General features: G+C 38.8%; 1 protein-coding gene across 2 annotated transcripts in view; it reads left to right on the top strand.

The window, feature by feature from the left end:
* The first annotated feature begins 1197 nt into the window (after nucleotides 1-1197).
* Nucleotides 1198-17895, top strand: part of WDR72 (WD repeat domain 72) — a 129757-nt gene continuing 113059 nt past the window's right edge. For both annotated transcript variants that reach the window (XM_030016258.1, XM_030016259.1), the window contains exons 1-4: nucleotides 1198-1349; nucleotides 12147-12308; nucleotides 13401-13507; nucleotides 16624-16702. In XM_030016258.1, coding sequence (XP_029872118.1) covers nucleotides 12156-12308; nucleotides 13401-13507; nucleotides 16624-16702 — 339 coding nt within the window. In that variant the 5' untranslated portion in view covers nucleotides 1198-1349; nucleotides 12147-12155. The remainder of the gene's footprint in view (nucleotides 1350-12146; nucleotides 12309-13400; nucleotides 13508-16623; nucleotides 16703-17895) is intronic.

Here is a 17895-nt window from a genome sequence, read left to right on the forward strand (position 1 = left end):
ACATACTTTAGCTACCATATTTATTATATTAAAATAGGAAAACCATGGGCACTAAAAATATACTTAAATCTCCTAACATCCTTCCAACTCCCTGTGCATTTCAATGTAATTTTTCAAAAATACGAGGCAAACAAATTTAGGAAGTTATGATTTCAGAGAAAAGAACTTGTTTATAATGATAAGTCTCAGGTTTTCTTTTTGCGACCCTGTATGTGGCTCCGACTAAGTATTTCAGCAGTTAGGATGAACTCACCTGTATACTATACAACCAGTTCAGCTAAGCTTCTCAAAAGAATCTTTTGTGGGCCACAGCTTCTCTGTAACTGACCTTTGAACAAAGAAAAAACAGACCATTGAACAAATAACCATCATAGTTTTTTTTCTTACTGTATTAAATCCCCACAATTTACTGTTTTCAAACAGAAACACTTGAAGTTAAGAAACTCACATCCTCAAAAAACAACAAACAAACAAAAAAACCCCCACAAAATCCTAAAACCCAAACACCAAAAACATACCCCAAAATACTCAACTCACTCGTTTACTGCCCTCAAATACTGACACCACAGCTGCTGCTGATTCCCACACCTGTGAGAAATCAAGCTCCACCCTCGCAGCACCTGGCTGGAAGCTCGCAAACGCCGGTCTGCACCTGCTCCACCCCTCCTCAGAACCAACAACACCTGCAGTTGCACCTCTGCCCGGCTCCCGCCAGCGGAAACATTCTTTTCACCGTACTTAAAGCTGGGCGGGTACTTGAAAAGCTTCCTATACTTTATCACCGAGCAGGGGATAACCTTCGAGGGGCAGGCTGGGCCCTCAACTGTTAGTTCTACCTCAGGTGGGGTACGGCCGTACCCCGGCCTGCAGGGCCGTGAGGGGGAGTGCAGAAGGGCAGGCGGGTGAGTAGGGGCGGCTGCGGCTCGGATTTAACCCCACATACTTTTCCCTAGTTCCTATTTCTTCTCTCTACTTCGCCCTGAGCTGTCAGGGCGGAAAGCCACCGCGTAAAACTTTTCTCTCAGCGGTGACTGCCGGGCGCTGACAGGACGCTGCGGGCGGCGCGAGCTGCGGGCGGCGCGAGCTGCGGGCGGCGCGAGCTGCGGGCGGCGCGAGCTGCGGGCGGCGCGAGCTGCGGGCGGCGCCGGGGAGCGCCAGCTCGCGCCGGGCCGCGCCGCCCTTGCTCCGGCCGCCGCGGGAGGCGGAGGAGCGGGAGCAGCAGGAGCAGCGCTGGGTGTATCCGCTCCCGAGCGGGATAAAAGCCGTCCCAGCTCCCTCTCCTTCTCCTCAGCGGTCTCGCTGCCGCCCGCCACTCCTCCCCCGCTCGCGGTGCCTGGGAGCCTCTGGAGGTAAGGGGCTGTGGCCGCCGCTTCGCTCGGTCGGCTCCAGGCACGGCTCCTTTCGGCCGCTTTCCCCCGCTGGTCTTCCTCCCCGCGGTCTTCCAGCCCGGCGCTGGCCTCCCCGTCCCGTCCGCGGGGCTGGGCAGGGGGCGGCGGTGGCCCCTGCGGCGCTGGTGCCCGGCGGGAGGGCGCTGAGGCGGCGCCGCGGCCCGGCTCTCCCCCCGGGAGGAGCCGGGGCCGTTTGCTGCGTCCGCCCTTGGGCGTCCGGGCGGCGGATCTGCGGCCGTACGGCTCGGGCGCCTCGGGAAGGCGGCTGGGCGCGGGTGTGGGTCTTGCCGTGGCCCAGAAGAGCGGTGATACTGGGTACCGCGGGGCTCTTCTCATGAGTGCGAAGACTTTTCGCTGGGGCGGCGTTTGTTCTTTCTTACTTGGGCAAACTTCATTCCGGTTTCTGGGAGCTTTGTCGGGTCCCCTGTAACTTTAGCATCGAGTATGTAACTTCATTATATTTCAACTTTGATATCGGATGTTAGATGTCTGAAACTTCTGTTTCCAAGATAATCTAGTGAATTATATATATGTATATATTCCATCAACTGTCTTAGAGTATACTTAGTCACTGGACTTCTTGGAGAAAAACAGTAATGCGAGGACATGTCAGTTCAAAACACTAGCTCATTGAAATGGGAAAATGTTTTTGTGTTATTTAAGTGATTCCCTATTGAGTTGATGCAAAACCTTAGAGCAGAAATAAATTTATATAATTGTTTTACAGCAATTCTCTTTTCTCTTGAAAATAGTTCGGGTTAGAGTTTTTCTGAGACTTGCTCAATTATGAAATTAATCAGAATGGCTCACTTAGAGCCTTTTGGTGTTTCTGTCATAATTACTTTTCTAGTCACTGCTAGGAACAGTAGTAGTGTTTTCTTAATATGTCACAAAATTTTAGTGTATCAGTAATGCCACTGGTACAGAATGATGTTCTTTTGGGAATACTCATTGCAAAAATGGCTGTTCTGGTGAGCTAGTTCTGCTCAAAAGGGTTGTGTCGGTAGGATTGATTACATGATGAGCAGGTTTTTCTCATTAAAAATTTTTCAGTATTAAAGTTAGAAGTTTACTGTAATCAAAACTGCAATCCATGCATTGAATTGGTTTTGGACTTTGATTCTGCTTCATAATAAATAGTGTCTTAAGCAGATTTGGCTGTGTATATATAATAAATTCTTCTGAGTTGTTTACACTAAACAGCTGGTTGCCCCATGGTGAAGAACACTGCATAGAGGCCTGTTGGGTAATTAAGAGTATTCAAAGAGCAAAATGGGAAAATAAGGAGTTCTTGTTGTCAGAGTTTGGTAATCATTGTTATGATGCAGTTGATTACACCACTGATTGGTGATTATTACATCACTATTCCAAAACCAAAAGCTGATGAAATGTTTTAGTTGTTTTATTTCTAGCATCTGATTCCAATTTTGTTTGTTATTTAAACATTCCAGAGTACAGTGTAGCTGAACCAAAAATATCACCTCTCAGATCAATGGGGTGTTTTTTATTTTAAGTGAGTTCAAGGTCACTTAAGGAAGACAAAATAAGTGACTCAAAGCTTTGCATATTCACTGCCTCTCAGTTTGAGATTTTTGTAAGTTTGGGGTTTTTTTAGGTTTCATGTGTCTTGACCTTACCAGATTTTTATATCTTTTGTGTTAAAGCAGTGTAAACAAGAATGAATTCTGTAGGCTTAATTATGTCTAGTTCATTACAGAATCTGTGATATTTCATATAAATGAAAGTCGATCAAAGTCTTGTAGATTACATGTGACTTTTGCTTGCATCTATGGGAAGTCTTGACACAGACTTAAAGTTTATTACTCTCTACACTTTCCAAGGTATGTAGGCCATAAACTTGGAGCTGACACCACCTTAGTAGACTGTTTGATTCATGTGGGATTATGTTGGGATCATTGACTCTTTAAAGGATATAACTGTCTCTTGTCTCAAAAGACAATTTATAATTAAGAAAATGTAACGGGCTGTCTCTTCACTAGCATAACAAAGCAGTGCTTTCTCACATGGCAACATGTTACTTTCAATAAAGGTAAGCATAACTTAATGTCTATAAATAAGGTTAAAACCTGTCTTCAAGTCAGTAAGATGCAATTTTGTAGAAATCAAATCTTGTGCTTTGCAGAAACTGATGGCCCTTTTCTGTCATGTGTGCTTTCCTGTAAGAATTGAGTGAATGTCCTAAGACCTGATTAAAACTCTACTTCAGCAAAGCATTTCAGTGTTTGATTATGAGTAACTCCACTGAAAATGACTTAAGTGATACTATTTGTATGCTTAAGCCTTTGGAAGTGACAAATAATTCACATATATGTAGTTCTCTATAGTGCTCAAGCAACATTTCATTTCCTGTAGATAACTACTCTTGTAGTTGATAGGACATTCAGACACTATATTTCAGACAGTAAAAACAAATGTGGTGGTGTTTTCTTTAAAGATATCTTTTATGGCTCCATACACACTTGTATAATGTATTTCTTTTTCAAGTAAACTTTGTATATATACAAGATCTTTGATATAGATGATTTAAAACCAAATTAGCTAGTTCACATGCATTGTTGTCTAACATGCTTAAACAGCTATATCATTGGTGGTTGTTGAAGCCTTTAATAATGGTGAAAAAAAGTGCGAATTTACATTTCTACATGGATTTTTAATTTTTCTACTTAGCAAAGGAGCATCATGGGACACTTTTCTAGCATGCCTAAAGTAATGTCATCACATGATGCTTTTCTAGCAGGCTTAAAATAATGTAACAGTTTATCAGGTGAAACAGTAACTTCAAGGAAGTAAAGATTAGTCTACTGTACCTTTTGACAGTGTGTAAAGCACAAGTGTTCCGAGTTGCTCATGTTTTCACTGCCCCATTTTCCAGTTTAGGCGCAACATAAACTATTTTAATTAATATTGTGTCACCAAAAGGTTTTGAGATGGCCGATTGAATTCTGCCAAGATACAGTCTTTTGATGAAAACATATCTTTATTGATTGTAGAAGAAGAAAATCATTCTTAAAATGAAATCCAGAGAAAAATCATATCCCTCAGAGAAAATTTCTGAGTGGCAGGCTGAGATTAACATCATAAAATTGAATTTGTGCTGCAAACCTTTGATGTAATCAGCAGCTGGGAGATGGTGTTGCCCTTACTGTGCTCCTTCTGATTGTGGTGAATTATTGTGTGGAATGAAATAAGTGTTTCTTGTGTCACTCGTTCAAGAAATACAAACAAGGTATTACTAGGTGGTTCTTGCTAGTTAAAACGGGTTGTATTGATTCCTGGTCTCAGTCTTTTGCTCCCTTGGACTGCAAAAGCAGTATGTTCGCACGCCAGGGGAGATCTGGGTGTCACTCAACGATGACTCCTCTGGCCGATTAGGGTGCAGCCCTGACAGGTCTCGAGGGAAGTCCCATTAAAGCTTAAACTGGAAATGCAGTGGTAGGCAGGCAGGGTCTCCAGGATGGAGCCACAAAAAGCAAAGTAGAGGAAAAGGTGTGGAATACTGAGGGTTCTGGCAGAATATATTAAAACATGAGAAAGTGGGACATAGGATAGAAATGTTGATTACTGGAGTATTTTACTTGTTGCCTCCTATCTGACTAGATATATTAACTAGAATATTTGAAATATGGAAATATTTTTGCTGCTGTACCCACAGAAAGCAAGCTCTGCATCTTAAAGGAGGCAGTTACTAGTTCTCCTGTATGAAGTGCTAAATACAAAGTAGTTTTTAATTATCTTTTAAGAAGTCTTTTGATAAATCTTTCATTGTTTTACTTTTTGCTGTTACTTCAAATGTCTTTTTGTTACATTTGTGTTGTCTTGTTGTCTTTAGTGTCATTTCCTTTTCACTTACCTAGCCTCATATATAATCTTTTTCCTTTTCCTATATTACATACCTGCCTTCTCCCTGTAGCTTCTAAATCTCCATTCTATTTCCATTTCTCTGTTAAGCATCTTTCTCAGCATTGTATTTCTCTAACTTATTCATTGCTCACACCTATACAAATGCACATGTACCCTGCAGCTTCACAAATTGCAAAGTATTGTTGACCTGTATTTTCAGAGTCCTGGACTCAATAGGCTTCTGAATAGCAACATATGAATAGCAAATCTCTGAGCAGCATAATGAGCATCACTGTGGTATGTCTGCAGGCTTACAAACACAGCGCTATGTCACTTCTGTATCTTTAGATTTTGTACTTAAGATACTTTCATCAAGTATTTTGTAAATGCAATATATTTTATTATTTACGCCTCTTAGATGGATTTGTTATATATTGTGGACAGTGGGTGAATATAACTTTTTTTAGTTCAGGAAAGGTGATATCTTTGCTGATTACCAGAGATAATATACAACATCCTTAAAGAGAGTGCAACATTTACATCATAAAGTACATTGAGCAAGTTGTGAAAGCAATATAAAATGGATCAGTAGACTGCAAGTCAAAGCTATTTTTAAGGAAAATAATTAGCTTTTTACTAACAGTACAAAAAGTACTGATAGAACTTTTATTTTCTTAGGTTGACAGTAAGAGAGAACACGGGTAAAGGCAAAAAGAGACAGGAATAGGAGAATATGAACACACACACCTTAGGAATTTGTCATGAAAGCCTACCAGGCTCTGCCTAAAATTTACTTCCTAACACTTTACTACAATGATGAATCTAAAGGGATGTGGGGGGGGGGAACTTACTTTGTTTTACTTGGCCATCAAGAATATCGAAGGCTGGGCAAATAAAATTTTGCTAGACTGAGAAGACATATGCTGCTCTTATAAAACTGTAATAATTGCTTTTAATTATTTTGGCTCATCTATCCTGTTTTGGTGGTGGTGTTTTTTGTTTTTTTTTTTAAATGTTTGGTTTTTTTAATCCAATGCAAACAGTTAAATTCTGCTAATCTCTTAATATTTTCAGGACTGTAAGCCAATTTCTGCATCTTTTTTGTGCCTGCACTAATCGCCACACATTTAACTGGACTTTGAAGCAACTGATCTTGTATTGATAGTTTAGGATGGATAGGAAACATGAAATGAGTATGCATATAAATTCAGAAAAGGTTTTTTGGCAGGTTGACTGTTACCTGTAGACTGATGTTTTGTTGTATGTAGTCTTTTCTCCTTCTATAAATTCTTGTTTGGTAGTTTTTTTTATGGGCTGTAGCTATGAGAAGGAGGTTTCTGTCACAACCAGTGTTTTATTATGTGCACTGGTTTGAGATTAGGTTCTCTAGGAAGTTCAGTTCCTATTTTTAAGGACCTTGATGTATGTGAGAACTGGTGGATTCTGAATTAATTTAAAAATCAGGGTATGTATTTTCTTTATCAGGAAATGTGATTCTTTTAACTGTATTTAATAGTTCAATATTGTTCAGGATGTTTCCTTTATTCTTTTGAGCAAACTCTGCATGTAAATGCAAGGACCAACAGGGAATGTGAGACAGACTTCAGTGGGGGCAAAACAGAACCCAGATTTTTCACTTCAAATCACTGTTAGCACATATGCACGCATGCTCCTAAGACCTAAGTAACTCTTCCATTCTAACCTATGTGTTCCTAAACCACCTGCTTTAGGATTATGATTTTTATCTTGAGAAAATGCAGCACAGGGATGTGCCTGAGGTAAAGCAGTAATTATGTGGCAGAAATTGGAAGGTCTGAGATGACTCTAATAGAGATGCTAACAATTTATTTTTTTTTTTTTAAGGTTAGTAGAGGAGGCAGAGTCAAGATATGCCTACTCTATTGGAATTAGGGCTCTATGGGGAGAGCATATGTTGAGTTATGATAGTACTGTTTCTTTATGGTATAATCTGACCTTTTTCATTCAGCTCGGTTCACAACCAGTCCCAGTCAAAAAAGCCAAGGGATGAGGAAAAGCTCTTGCATTAATATATGCTTAGAAAGGCATTCAAGGTCAGAGCTCCTGCTCTGTGGCCCCTTAAAGCTTTTGACTAGACTTTCAAATACGTCATGGCTTCTGTAGAATAAGAGGTGGTGTACTCAGCTTTCCAAATAAAACTTTAATACTGTACAAATTGTCCAAAGTTGTTGAAGTAGTACAGGCAAAGTCTTTGAAGCTGTGCGAATTGATATAATTTTCCAAGTCAACAAAGGTTTGTGCTGTGGTTTCAGTGTGAAAAATGCTCATAGAACTGGAGACAGGATGGTAGAGATGTGACAGGTTAGTGGTGGGATGAACTGGTATGGTTTTAACTAAGAACAGGGAATTATTATTTTTTTTTTTTTACAGTCATAAGGGAGTTCTTTTTGGCAGTGTGATTGTAAGGGCAGGGTAAATAAAGTTTATTAGGTTGTAAGCAGGGAGAAATGGGGAGTAGAACTGAGGAACTTGATTCAAAGTTGAATTATGTGTTAATACTGCAAATCAAACATGCTTGAGTGAGCAGAGCTGGAGGAATTTGACATGTGCTGATAAGCTACATGCAGCTCAGATATGCCTTGGGCAATATTTGACTTTGTGGAAACAGTTTTTACCTTTTTTTTAAAGGAACAGTCTGATAAATATCTGTTGATTTTATAAAAAAAAAAAGTTTGCTCCAGGTGCCATCAGCATCACTAAATAGCTTTGATAAAGCTAAATACTGTCAGACAAAATGTGGATATGTGCATGTGAGTATGCAGTATTTCTAGGGAAGTCATGGTATCCTTAGAAGCAAAGCTTTCATGCAAAATACTTGTCTTGTGCATCAAAATATCTTAATCCAAAAGAAAAGTTAACCAATAAGCAAGAGAAAAAAGTTAAGGACTGTTATATTAACATGGAAGTTCGTATATCTTCTGTTTTCTATTTCTCTTGTGCTTCAATCATAATATAAAGGAAAAAGTACAAAATGTTCTTGTAATGTTTCAGTCTAAATTAATTCTCTTATATAACCAATGCTTTGTATGTAGTAGTAGCTGCTTATTAATTCATGACACTCATGGATATCTAAAACAAATGTGTGCAAATAGATCAACTATACATTAGCAAATTCTATGAATTTGTTTAGTTTTTAACTTCTGTTCATTGTCTTTCTGAGTTCTCTGTTACTCATCACTTGCTCAGCGGTAGGTCTTCTGCTAAGAATATTGATCTTGATTCTATGCTTCTTTTACAAGAAAATGTACTTTATGACTTCATATTCAATGCAGTACAAACCTGAATTCTGCTGCCTTATGGTGTTTTACATTAATTAAACGCTCCCATGCCACAAGTATAAATGACTACATGATATGCAAAAAAATGCATTTTAAAGACTTGGGATTTGGCTTATCAAACTGTTAACTTGACAGCCACCATTTTATAAGCCCTGTGAAAATGGTGAATTTTCTTTGCTTAGTTGATACTTAAAAACATATCATTAGAGTTTGGCTAGAACAACTTTCATTTCAGGGCATAAACTAGAAGAGAAAAGGACTTCAGCATTCACCAGTAAGCATAATACTTCATATAACTAGAGATTTAGAAAAATAAGTTTTAGAAAAGTCAAATTCTAAAGCTGAGATCAATAACATCTCTCAGTATTTTCTGATATGCCCACAGAGCTTTAAAATGAAACTAAATGTGATTTAGCCTAATAAACCACAACAGAGGTCAAAAGTTTAACCCCAGCCAGCAACTAAGCACCACGCAGCTGCTCGCTCACCCCCCTCACCCCCAGTGGGATGGGGGGAAAATCGGGAAAAGAAGTAAAACCCATGGGTTGAGATAAGAATGGTTTAATAGAACAGAAAAGAAGAAACTAATAATGATAACACTAATAAAATGACAACAACAATAATAAAAGGATTGGAATGTACAAATGATGCACAGTGCAATTGCTCACCACCTGCTGACTGACATCCAGCTAGTCCCTGAGCGGTGATCCCCCTGCCCCCACTCCCCCCAATTTATATACTAGATGTGACGTCGCATGGTATGGAATACCCTGTTGGCCAGTTTGGGTCAGCTGCCCTGACTGTGTCCTGTGCCAACTTCTTGTGTCCCTCCAGCTTTCTTGCTGGCTGGGCATGAGAAGCTGAAAAATCTTTGACTTTAGTCTAAACACTACTTAGCAACAACTGAAAACATCAGTGTTATCAACATTCTTCTCATACTGAACTCAAAACAAAACACTGTACCAGCTACTAGGAAGACAGTTAACTCTATCCCAGCTGAAACTAGGACAACCTCAATTCATTTTCTTAGATTCTTCTTCCTCTGCCTTTGATGTCTAAGGTTGTATGGCAGGGCCTTGATAGCCTGCCATACAAGTCTTTTCAGTCCTTTTTCTTAGTAGCCAAGCCCTTCATCTCATGTTCTTGTCAGGAAGCAAGACCATTCCTCTAGTTCTGTGTCACTTAAGGGTTTTATTAGTAGTAATGAAGATACTTCTTGTCTGTGTCCCTGCTTTCAGCTGCTACTGTGCTGGATTTAGTGATGGTTTGTGTTACAGTTTCTTTAAACTTAGCTTAAAAGGCTGCTTCTGTGCTCTGTTTCTGTCCTGTGGCCTTTTCTGAATTATGACAGGATCTTTTCTTCATGTCACTTTGCATCATTCCTATATTACTTCCTTTGGCTGGCTGTTATCTGCTGCCATGCATTTCATTCTACCTAGTTCCTGTCTCTTCTTGCAAGATTTCAGCTTTAGTGTCACATCTTTAGGCTGACGTCTCCCAACTGCACGGTTCTAGCACCTGGTTACTGGCACCTGTTTCATTTTAAATATCTTTGCTAAGGACTCTGTCTCCCCTTTCTCCAGGACAAATAGGAGCACACCTTCTCTGAAAGGTGAATTTTGCTTAGTGGCTGCAAAGTGGCTGCTCTTAAGTATCTTTTCAATGTTATTATTGCTGCTTGGGTAAAAAGTAGGTGACATACAATATTTTGAAAAGAATAATTTAAGTATTTCAGTGACCGTAGACAATGGTGCATCTGAAGAGCTTGAAAATCTGTTTCTTCTTGTTTGCTTGTGCTTGCGAATAACATGTTGATATATAAAAACATTTTTGATGTTGCTTAATATTTGTCAGCTCTCTGTCCATCCCCTGCATGCTGGTGGTAGTCAAAACTGCCCTCAGTGAAGTTTAAGAGAATTTCAGTTTTCAGAGGAGTCACTTCACAGGCACAAGTCAACTTCATACCCTTCTCCATCCCTGACAACATTTAGAAGCACATGACAACAATCTTCTGGCATTTTCTCCAGAAAGCTGAAAGGCGAGGGAGGTAAACAGAGGTGCTTCAGAAGCATCTGTACATGCTTTCTGGAAAAATGAAGGGGAGAAGAACCATCATAGGATATAGGGAAGGAGTGCTGGAGGCTGTTGTATACTCAGATTACTAATTTGGGAGTTTTGATACAGCTGACTTGTATATATGGGAAGTGTTTGCATTTGGGCTAAGGTAGACCCTAGCAGCTAGTGTAGGGCTCTTTCATGTAAAGACACTGATGCTAAAGATACTGCTCATCTGTGTCTGGTTTCAGCCTTTTGCATAAGTTGACCCAAAGAAGACATGCTTGTTGGGTGTGTTAGGTTCCCTGAAAATCTTAACAGGACATATATGATTTTTTGAGGTGAGTTGACTATTTAAGTGCCAAATTATTTATGGTCGTACTTACTGTTTTTTTCATTTTGAAGGTATTGTTGGGAATATTCTCGAAATGTTAGACACTTATTAACATGGGAACTTGAACAGCAATTTGACAGAGGGCTTGTGCGGTGACTGACAGTTTTCTCAAAGCTTCTGTTTGAAGCAAAACAAGTAGAGAATCCAACTAACAAGCAGAGGTGGTTTTGAAAGGAACAGGCATCAAATTTAAAACCAAGTGAAGTAGAACTTTTTTAATAAGGAGGACTTTAGAATATTTTGTAAGTACTAGAGTTTGAACCGACACTGAAATAGTTTCCTGGAAATGCAGTTCATAAGAATTTGTATTGAATTAACTAATGACCAGTAGTAATTTTGGACAATTCCATTAAATTAATTGTTCACAGTAGTGAAAAACCTATTATATGATAAATTTTTTGGACAAGGGACTCATGAGTTGAGCAGCAGAAAGAGTCTGTTTGTTCTCCGTGTTTCCCAGCTTCCAACTCTACCTCCACCTTTCTTATGGGTCTTATCTCTAGGAGATGCCACTGAGTGGTTGAGGGTATAGTACTTTGCTGTCCCAGGCCTCATTTTTCTCTTAGTCCCTGACCCATCACCTGTTCTCTCCTTCCAGCCCTGTTATCTCTTTTTCATGCCTTATCCTCCTAGGAACCACAGTTGCTTTATTGACACCCTGCTCCTGTGCCATCTCCATGCTCCAGCAGTTAGCTGCTGAGAATGAGCAGCACTGCTGGTTGGAGGGACAAGGGGAGGCATGGTATATTCCACCAACCAAAATTAGGAAGATGATAGTGACATGGGTCCATCAGAGCTAAGCCAGGTTATGTGGGGCAGCACATGACTCCTGTTGCTGATATTTCAGTATTGTGATAGTACTGGTCCCTTATAACTCTGGTCCTGTCTGATCTTGCCTAGATTTAAAATAGTGGCACATCACTGTCCTGCTGCGTATTTAAGCTATTGGTGGATAACTGTCTTGATAAGTGTTATGTTGGCAATAGCTAGAAAATGTTTTGATGCCTCCTCGGCTCTTTCTGCAGTAGTATTTTGTAGCTCCCCTTTTCAGATGTTGATTAAATTGACTTTTAAAAATTTTTCTTGCATTTCATGTTACTTAGAATCATTATGACTTGTTTCTGTTTTCAGGTGCTGACTATGAAGGTATCAGTACAGGCTGTGGCAGTGTGGGGGAAAATAGCTCCCTCTCACAGCATCACTGCTATTATGATTACAGATGACCAGCAGACCATAGTTACGGGAAGTCAAGAAGGACAAATATGTCTCTGGGATCTTTCATCAGAATTAAAGGTTTGTGTCCACTGTGCTATGGTCTGCCAAATAGACAGATTGGCGTTTATCTTTTATTATTAACAGTGGGATTATCCAGACTTGCACTTAGATTAAGTTTTAAAGATAATGTGATATTTGTTATAGGAAACTCATGAAGCAAAAAGTGTTGAAATGCCTATATGAGCAACCAGTTATCTGCAGATTTGGGAAAATTTTTCATAGATTATAATGACCTGTGGATTATAATCTGAGATTGCATGCTGTGAGTAATAGCAGCAAGTAAACATACACAATTTTAATGATTCCTACCTTGTAAAGTCTTTTTACTTTTTTTTTAAATCGATTGCTGAGCATGGCCTGTCATTTAAAGAAAAATGTCTATTTATAAAACCAGAGCTGTCTACCAGGTTAACAATGCAAAACTTTGTAGAAAGATGGAAGAAGTAAGATGAAATACATATTTTTGGTATAATTAAGCTGCAAACCTCCTGGCACATTATTGCTATTGCTTTGAATATTTCATATTTATTTTCCTGAGAATGGAACAGAGTCAAAGCAGTTCCAATTTCTTATTCTGCATTCCTAGAACTATGGTTCTATTCTTTCTGGATCTGGCTGCCCCATTTGTGCTCAAATATAGCTTGAAACTTTAGTTTGTACTTTTATGGGGTTACCTTTTTCCATTAAGAACTTTGCATGCAGTGAAGCTAATAAAAGGGATTACTTAAATGTGTTGTATGAAACACGTGCTTAAGAGCTTTGCTATATCAATTCCCTACTTCACTCTGCCACTTCTGCTGCATGTGGTAGGGTGAAGGCCAGAGATATTCTGCACGTTGCCAGTTTTATACAATTTGATGCTCTGTACATTCTTCAGAAGGTGCAACTTTTAGACTACAGTGAATACAAAGACTGTACTTCATGCAAACTGCATAATCCATCCACGTCTTCGTACATTCCAGAAACATGGTGGAAGAACATAAGAGTATAAAGCAGATTGACAATTACTCATTATTAACAACATCTGCAAGTCATTCTCTTGCTTTTAGATCTCCTTAGTTAATACAGAAAATAATATGTTTAAGTTAAACCATTGTATTATTCTCCTAGATTTCATCTAAAGAAATTCTCTTTGGCCACACTGCTTCTGTAACCTGTTTGGCAAAAGCAAGAGAGTTTGAGAAACAACCATATGTAGTAAGTGCTACTGAAAATGGGTAGGTAACTGAATATTCAATTATTCATTTTTTAAGTCATGAAATGTATGGCAGGTGTAGGTCAGATTATGCATTTGGCAGAGGGTTTTTAATCCACTTCTTCCATGATATGAAAACGATAGCAGCTACTTAGGATAATGGCTGTATTGCTTATATACAATAGTCAACTAAGAGCTCATCTCTTGGACAACAGAAGGGTTTGGCCAATTCAGATATCCAGTTAGTCAGGAGAATGAATTGTTCAGAGGGTCAGCTAGGCCCCATTCAGAGGCAGAATAATGCGTTATTGGAGGGAATCAGCAGGTTCAGAAGCATTTTAATATCATGGTGCTTTTTTCTGTTCCTTCCTGAGCTCAGTCTTGAGAATTGAATCAGTACAGGAGGCTAATGTGCTGTGATACAGGTTATGCTTGCTCAGTGAGTACATATGGAAGCACAGATAAGACCGCCCTTGAATAAAAGGCATATATGTTCCTTGTCTTTGTTTAAATCTGACTTGCTGTTTTGGAGTACATCCTGTTAAGAGGCTCCTGATCTCCATCCATCTCTCTTCCCCATCCAACTGCGGCGAGGCGGGGGGTGTGTGTGGATGTGAGTGAGTGGCTGTGTGGTGCTTAGTTGCCAGCTGGGGTTAAACCATGACACTCCTATGTGTTTCTTGTGACTTGACCCATCACTTGAGTCAAACTAATTTCTGCAGTTCTGCTAGGTTAGCATTCAAGGTGTTTTTTTCTCGCTGTGTATTTGATAATCTTTTCAGCTGGGTTCTGAAGCCCATCTGTTCAGTATTTCAGCTGTTGAAAGTAGTTAGGACTAGCTTCTTACTTCCTTAAGGGCTTTCCTTAAACAATTTTGTCTTGCTGCTAAATGATATTCTCCTCACTTCGGGTTCATCTTTTCCAATCAACTGTTAAAACCTCTTCCCATGAAGAGTTCCTGTCAATTGCCCTTCTCCAAGCTATACCTTCCAGCACCTTAAGGGTATCACTTTCTCACTGAGGAGCTTGTTTATCCTTTCCAGCTCCTAGGATGTCTGTCTGATTCTCTCACTCAATCGTGAGTAAGGGATAACTTGAAGAAACTGGTTCAGGCCTGTTAATCTTCAAAGGTTAGACTGTCCCACTGGATGGGTAGTTGTAAACAGTTCTGGTTGTTATGTGCAGAAAGGAGGGTGAGAAGTCTGCAGAACTAGTTTTGTATTGGCCTTCTACAATTCTAATCAAGGCTTCAGGGGTGAAACTATTTTTCATTTTAATTCTGAAGTTCTGTTAGTGCAGTAATATTTCCAGATCATACTGGGAGAAAAGATACTGTATTTCCAAAAAGTTGGGGTGAAAAGCACTAAACAGATGAGGGTTTTGCTATAGATATACCATATAGAGAGATGTTCACATCCTCAAGGTTCTGCCTCTGAAGGGATCATTGGGCTTGCTTGGAAAGTGTATAGGTAGGACTGAATAGTCTTCTGGCCCCTTTAAATGTTCACTTTTACCAAATTACTGCTGACTTTTCATCTGTATTGCATAAGGGAAAAGCATCCATCACTGATCCCTGAAAGGTTGCAACATGAAGTTGAGATAATTACAAATAGGAAGCCTCATCTTCAGGAGATGCAGGGTTTGTTGAACTGTATTTTCTGGCTTGTGAATCATTTGCTTCTGGCATTTTCAAGCTTCCATCTCCTTGTATTGGGTGTGGAAGATGATACTCTCCCCCCATCCCACTTCAAAAATCTCTTGAATGTTTGTATAACTGACTTATCCCAGAAGTATGAGTATTGAACAGTATTTTTGTACTTTTTTTAAAATTTGGAAATCTGTAAATTAATCCATAATGATTCAGAAGTTCTCACTGGTATCCTGTGTGTGCATATAGCATATGCTGTAGGACAGGTTTGTCAACTTGTGGTATCACTCACTCATTAGTACAGACAGTAAATTAAGTGCAACATGCAGGAGCTGAAGTTATATTCTGGTCTCATTTCTGCATGTTTGCATGTATGTATCACAATGTAGCTAAAGCAGTAAAGTTAATTGTCATTCTGATATAAACAAGGAAAAAATCACTGCCTTGAAATGTTTAACAAACAGCATAAGCAGTCTAAGTTATGACTTTTGGTCTACCAACTCTGCTACACTACAGATGTATAGATTTCACTGCTTTTGCTCAGCTGGAAAATATAAATTAAGTAATATTTTTAGATTATCATAAAATGTGGAAGTGTGTTGATTTAAAAGGTAAATCACTAAGTAGTATTTCTTAATATAATAAAATATTTTTCCCCAATGTGTTCTTTAAGTCCTCATACAGAAAATGTCTTAGAATGTAATTTCAGAAATAATGAAGTTATTGTTTCAACTGTGGAAATAATGTTTGCTGTTTCAATGAAATCTAAAAGCATCAAGTTTAACATTCAGTTGCTGACCTGTGACAACATACCTCATACAACCTGGTTTACAACATTTAATTTGATTGTGTTTCTGTTGTACTCTAGTCCCATAGTGTGTTGAATGTCTAGATGAGGAAGACTGCCTGACGCGTCTTTCTCAAACGTTAACCTTAAACGTAATTAAGTGTAGGTAGAATGTTGCACAGACATTTAGGTTGGCGAGGCAAGTGCTGTATCAATAACAGATTTCAGAAATAGCCTCATGGTGGCACTGTTTCTTCTTAGCAGAAATTGCACTTCCTCTCAAGAACTGAAGTATGATGCGGCAGAAGATGCATTATGTTTTTCAAAACGTGTGGTTTAAGTTCGGTGAAATGAATCATTTTCAGGAGGATGTAGTTCCTATGACAGATAGTTACAGTGACGTCTTGACGAGCTGTAATGGCAGTATACCTACAATTTGTTGTAGACCAGAGTTGGCCTTAAAGTCAGGTTTGTTGCAAGGCAGCAAGCAGGGTGTAATTACCAAAACAAAAAGAAACAGATACTGTATGTCATCCCCTGCTAATGACCACAACATTTTCTTACCCAGTAATCTGTAACAAAAAGCCACATAAACGACCAGACTGTACTTAACTACAGCAGTAAAGAAAAACTTGGTGGCACAAAATTATTCCAGTCTATTGAGTGGAAATGACAGAGACTAATATGAAGTTATCTTTGGCAGGGAGATGTGTGTTTGGAATGTCAGTAGTGGACAGTGCATTGAGAACACAAAGCTTCCTTATAGGCACACAGCAATCTGTGTAAGTATAGCAACTTTTCATGGAATATCTCTGTTCATTACAAAAGGAATTTTGCTTTATTAACATATTTTTTGGGAACATACAATTTTAAATGTATAACTCATACTTAATAGGAGAAAAAAAACCTGTTGCAATGTAAGTAGTTTTATATCTGTTATTTTTCCTTTTTTGACTTCCTTCTAAGAAAAGAACTGAGACTTTTATGTTTCTCTGAATTCCTTAAATCAAACTGATTCTTTTTTAAGTTGAAAATGTCTGGAATGCAGTATCAGTTAACTTACTGTAAAGCTTGGGCATCGAGTAGCAAAGTGGAACTGTCTTAATCTTTACTCTTGTCCTGTGTTAAAATTGCATGGAAACTTCAAGTTTAATGTTGACTTTTTGGTGACATATTTTAGAAGTACAAGCAACCTAGCCAAACTTTGTGAGACGGTCTGCTGAAGATCTTATTTTTAAATGTTTGAAAGGTTTTCATGCCTAACTGCTGACCTCCAAAAGACTGCTCTGCCCCACTTCCAAAAATACACTTTCATTCATTGCAGAAGTCAGGACAGATCACTTATTTTCAGAGGCCAAATTGCTTTAAATATTACTTCAGATAATTTCAAATGTCTGCTTTGAACTGTATCCAGGTACACGAAGTATCTAGATGTTTGAGTATGAGGGTGTGTTTGAAATACACGTGTGTATATGATTGAGAAGCCCAACATGTATGAATTTGATTCAGAGATATGGCTTATTTCTGGATATATTAGTAGAAGAGCAGCTCAGGGCTCCTAGGTTAATTAAAATGCTGTTTTTCTTCATTGAGGAAGTCTAGGGTGGAACTAAGCCTCCAAATGATGGAAATCTGAGCCCTCATGAGACTATGGCCAAACTCAGAGTCCAAATGTTTTAAAGCTTCCAGAAGAAACACTGTTTTTTATGGCACTGTTTTGGTTGACAGATGATTTCAAACACATTTGGGTAAATTACCAAATAAAAATTAAAGATCAACTTCTTAATATATATTTTTACATATACACACACACACACACACATATATATGTAGATCTAAAAAAGCATAGATTAAGAAGTTATTCTTCCATAATTTTTTGTGTATATGTTCAAAGCATATATATTCTTTTCACATATGGATGTATATACACACACAAAACAATACTTCAATTATAATGTAATAGAGGTGTGGTATG

The sequence above is a fragment of the Aquila chrysaetos genome, chromosome 5 (assembly GCF_900496995.4).
Source record: "Aquila chrysaetos chrysaetos chromosome 5, bAquChr1.4, whole genome shotgun sequence".
Taxonomy (NCBI): domain Eukaryota; kingdom Metazoa; phylum Chordata; class Aves; order Accipitriformes; family Accipitridae; genus Aquila; species Aquila chrysaetos.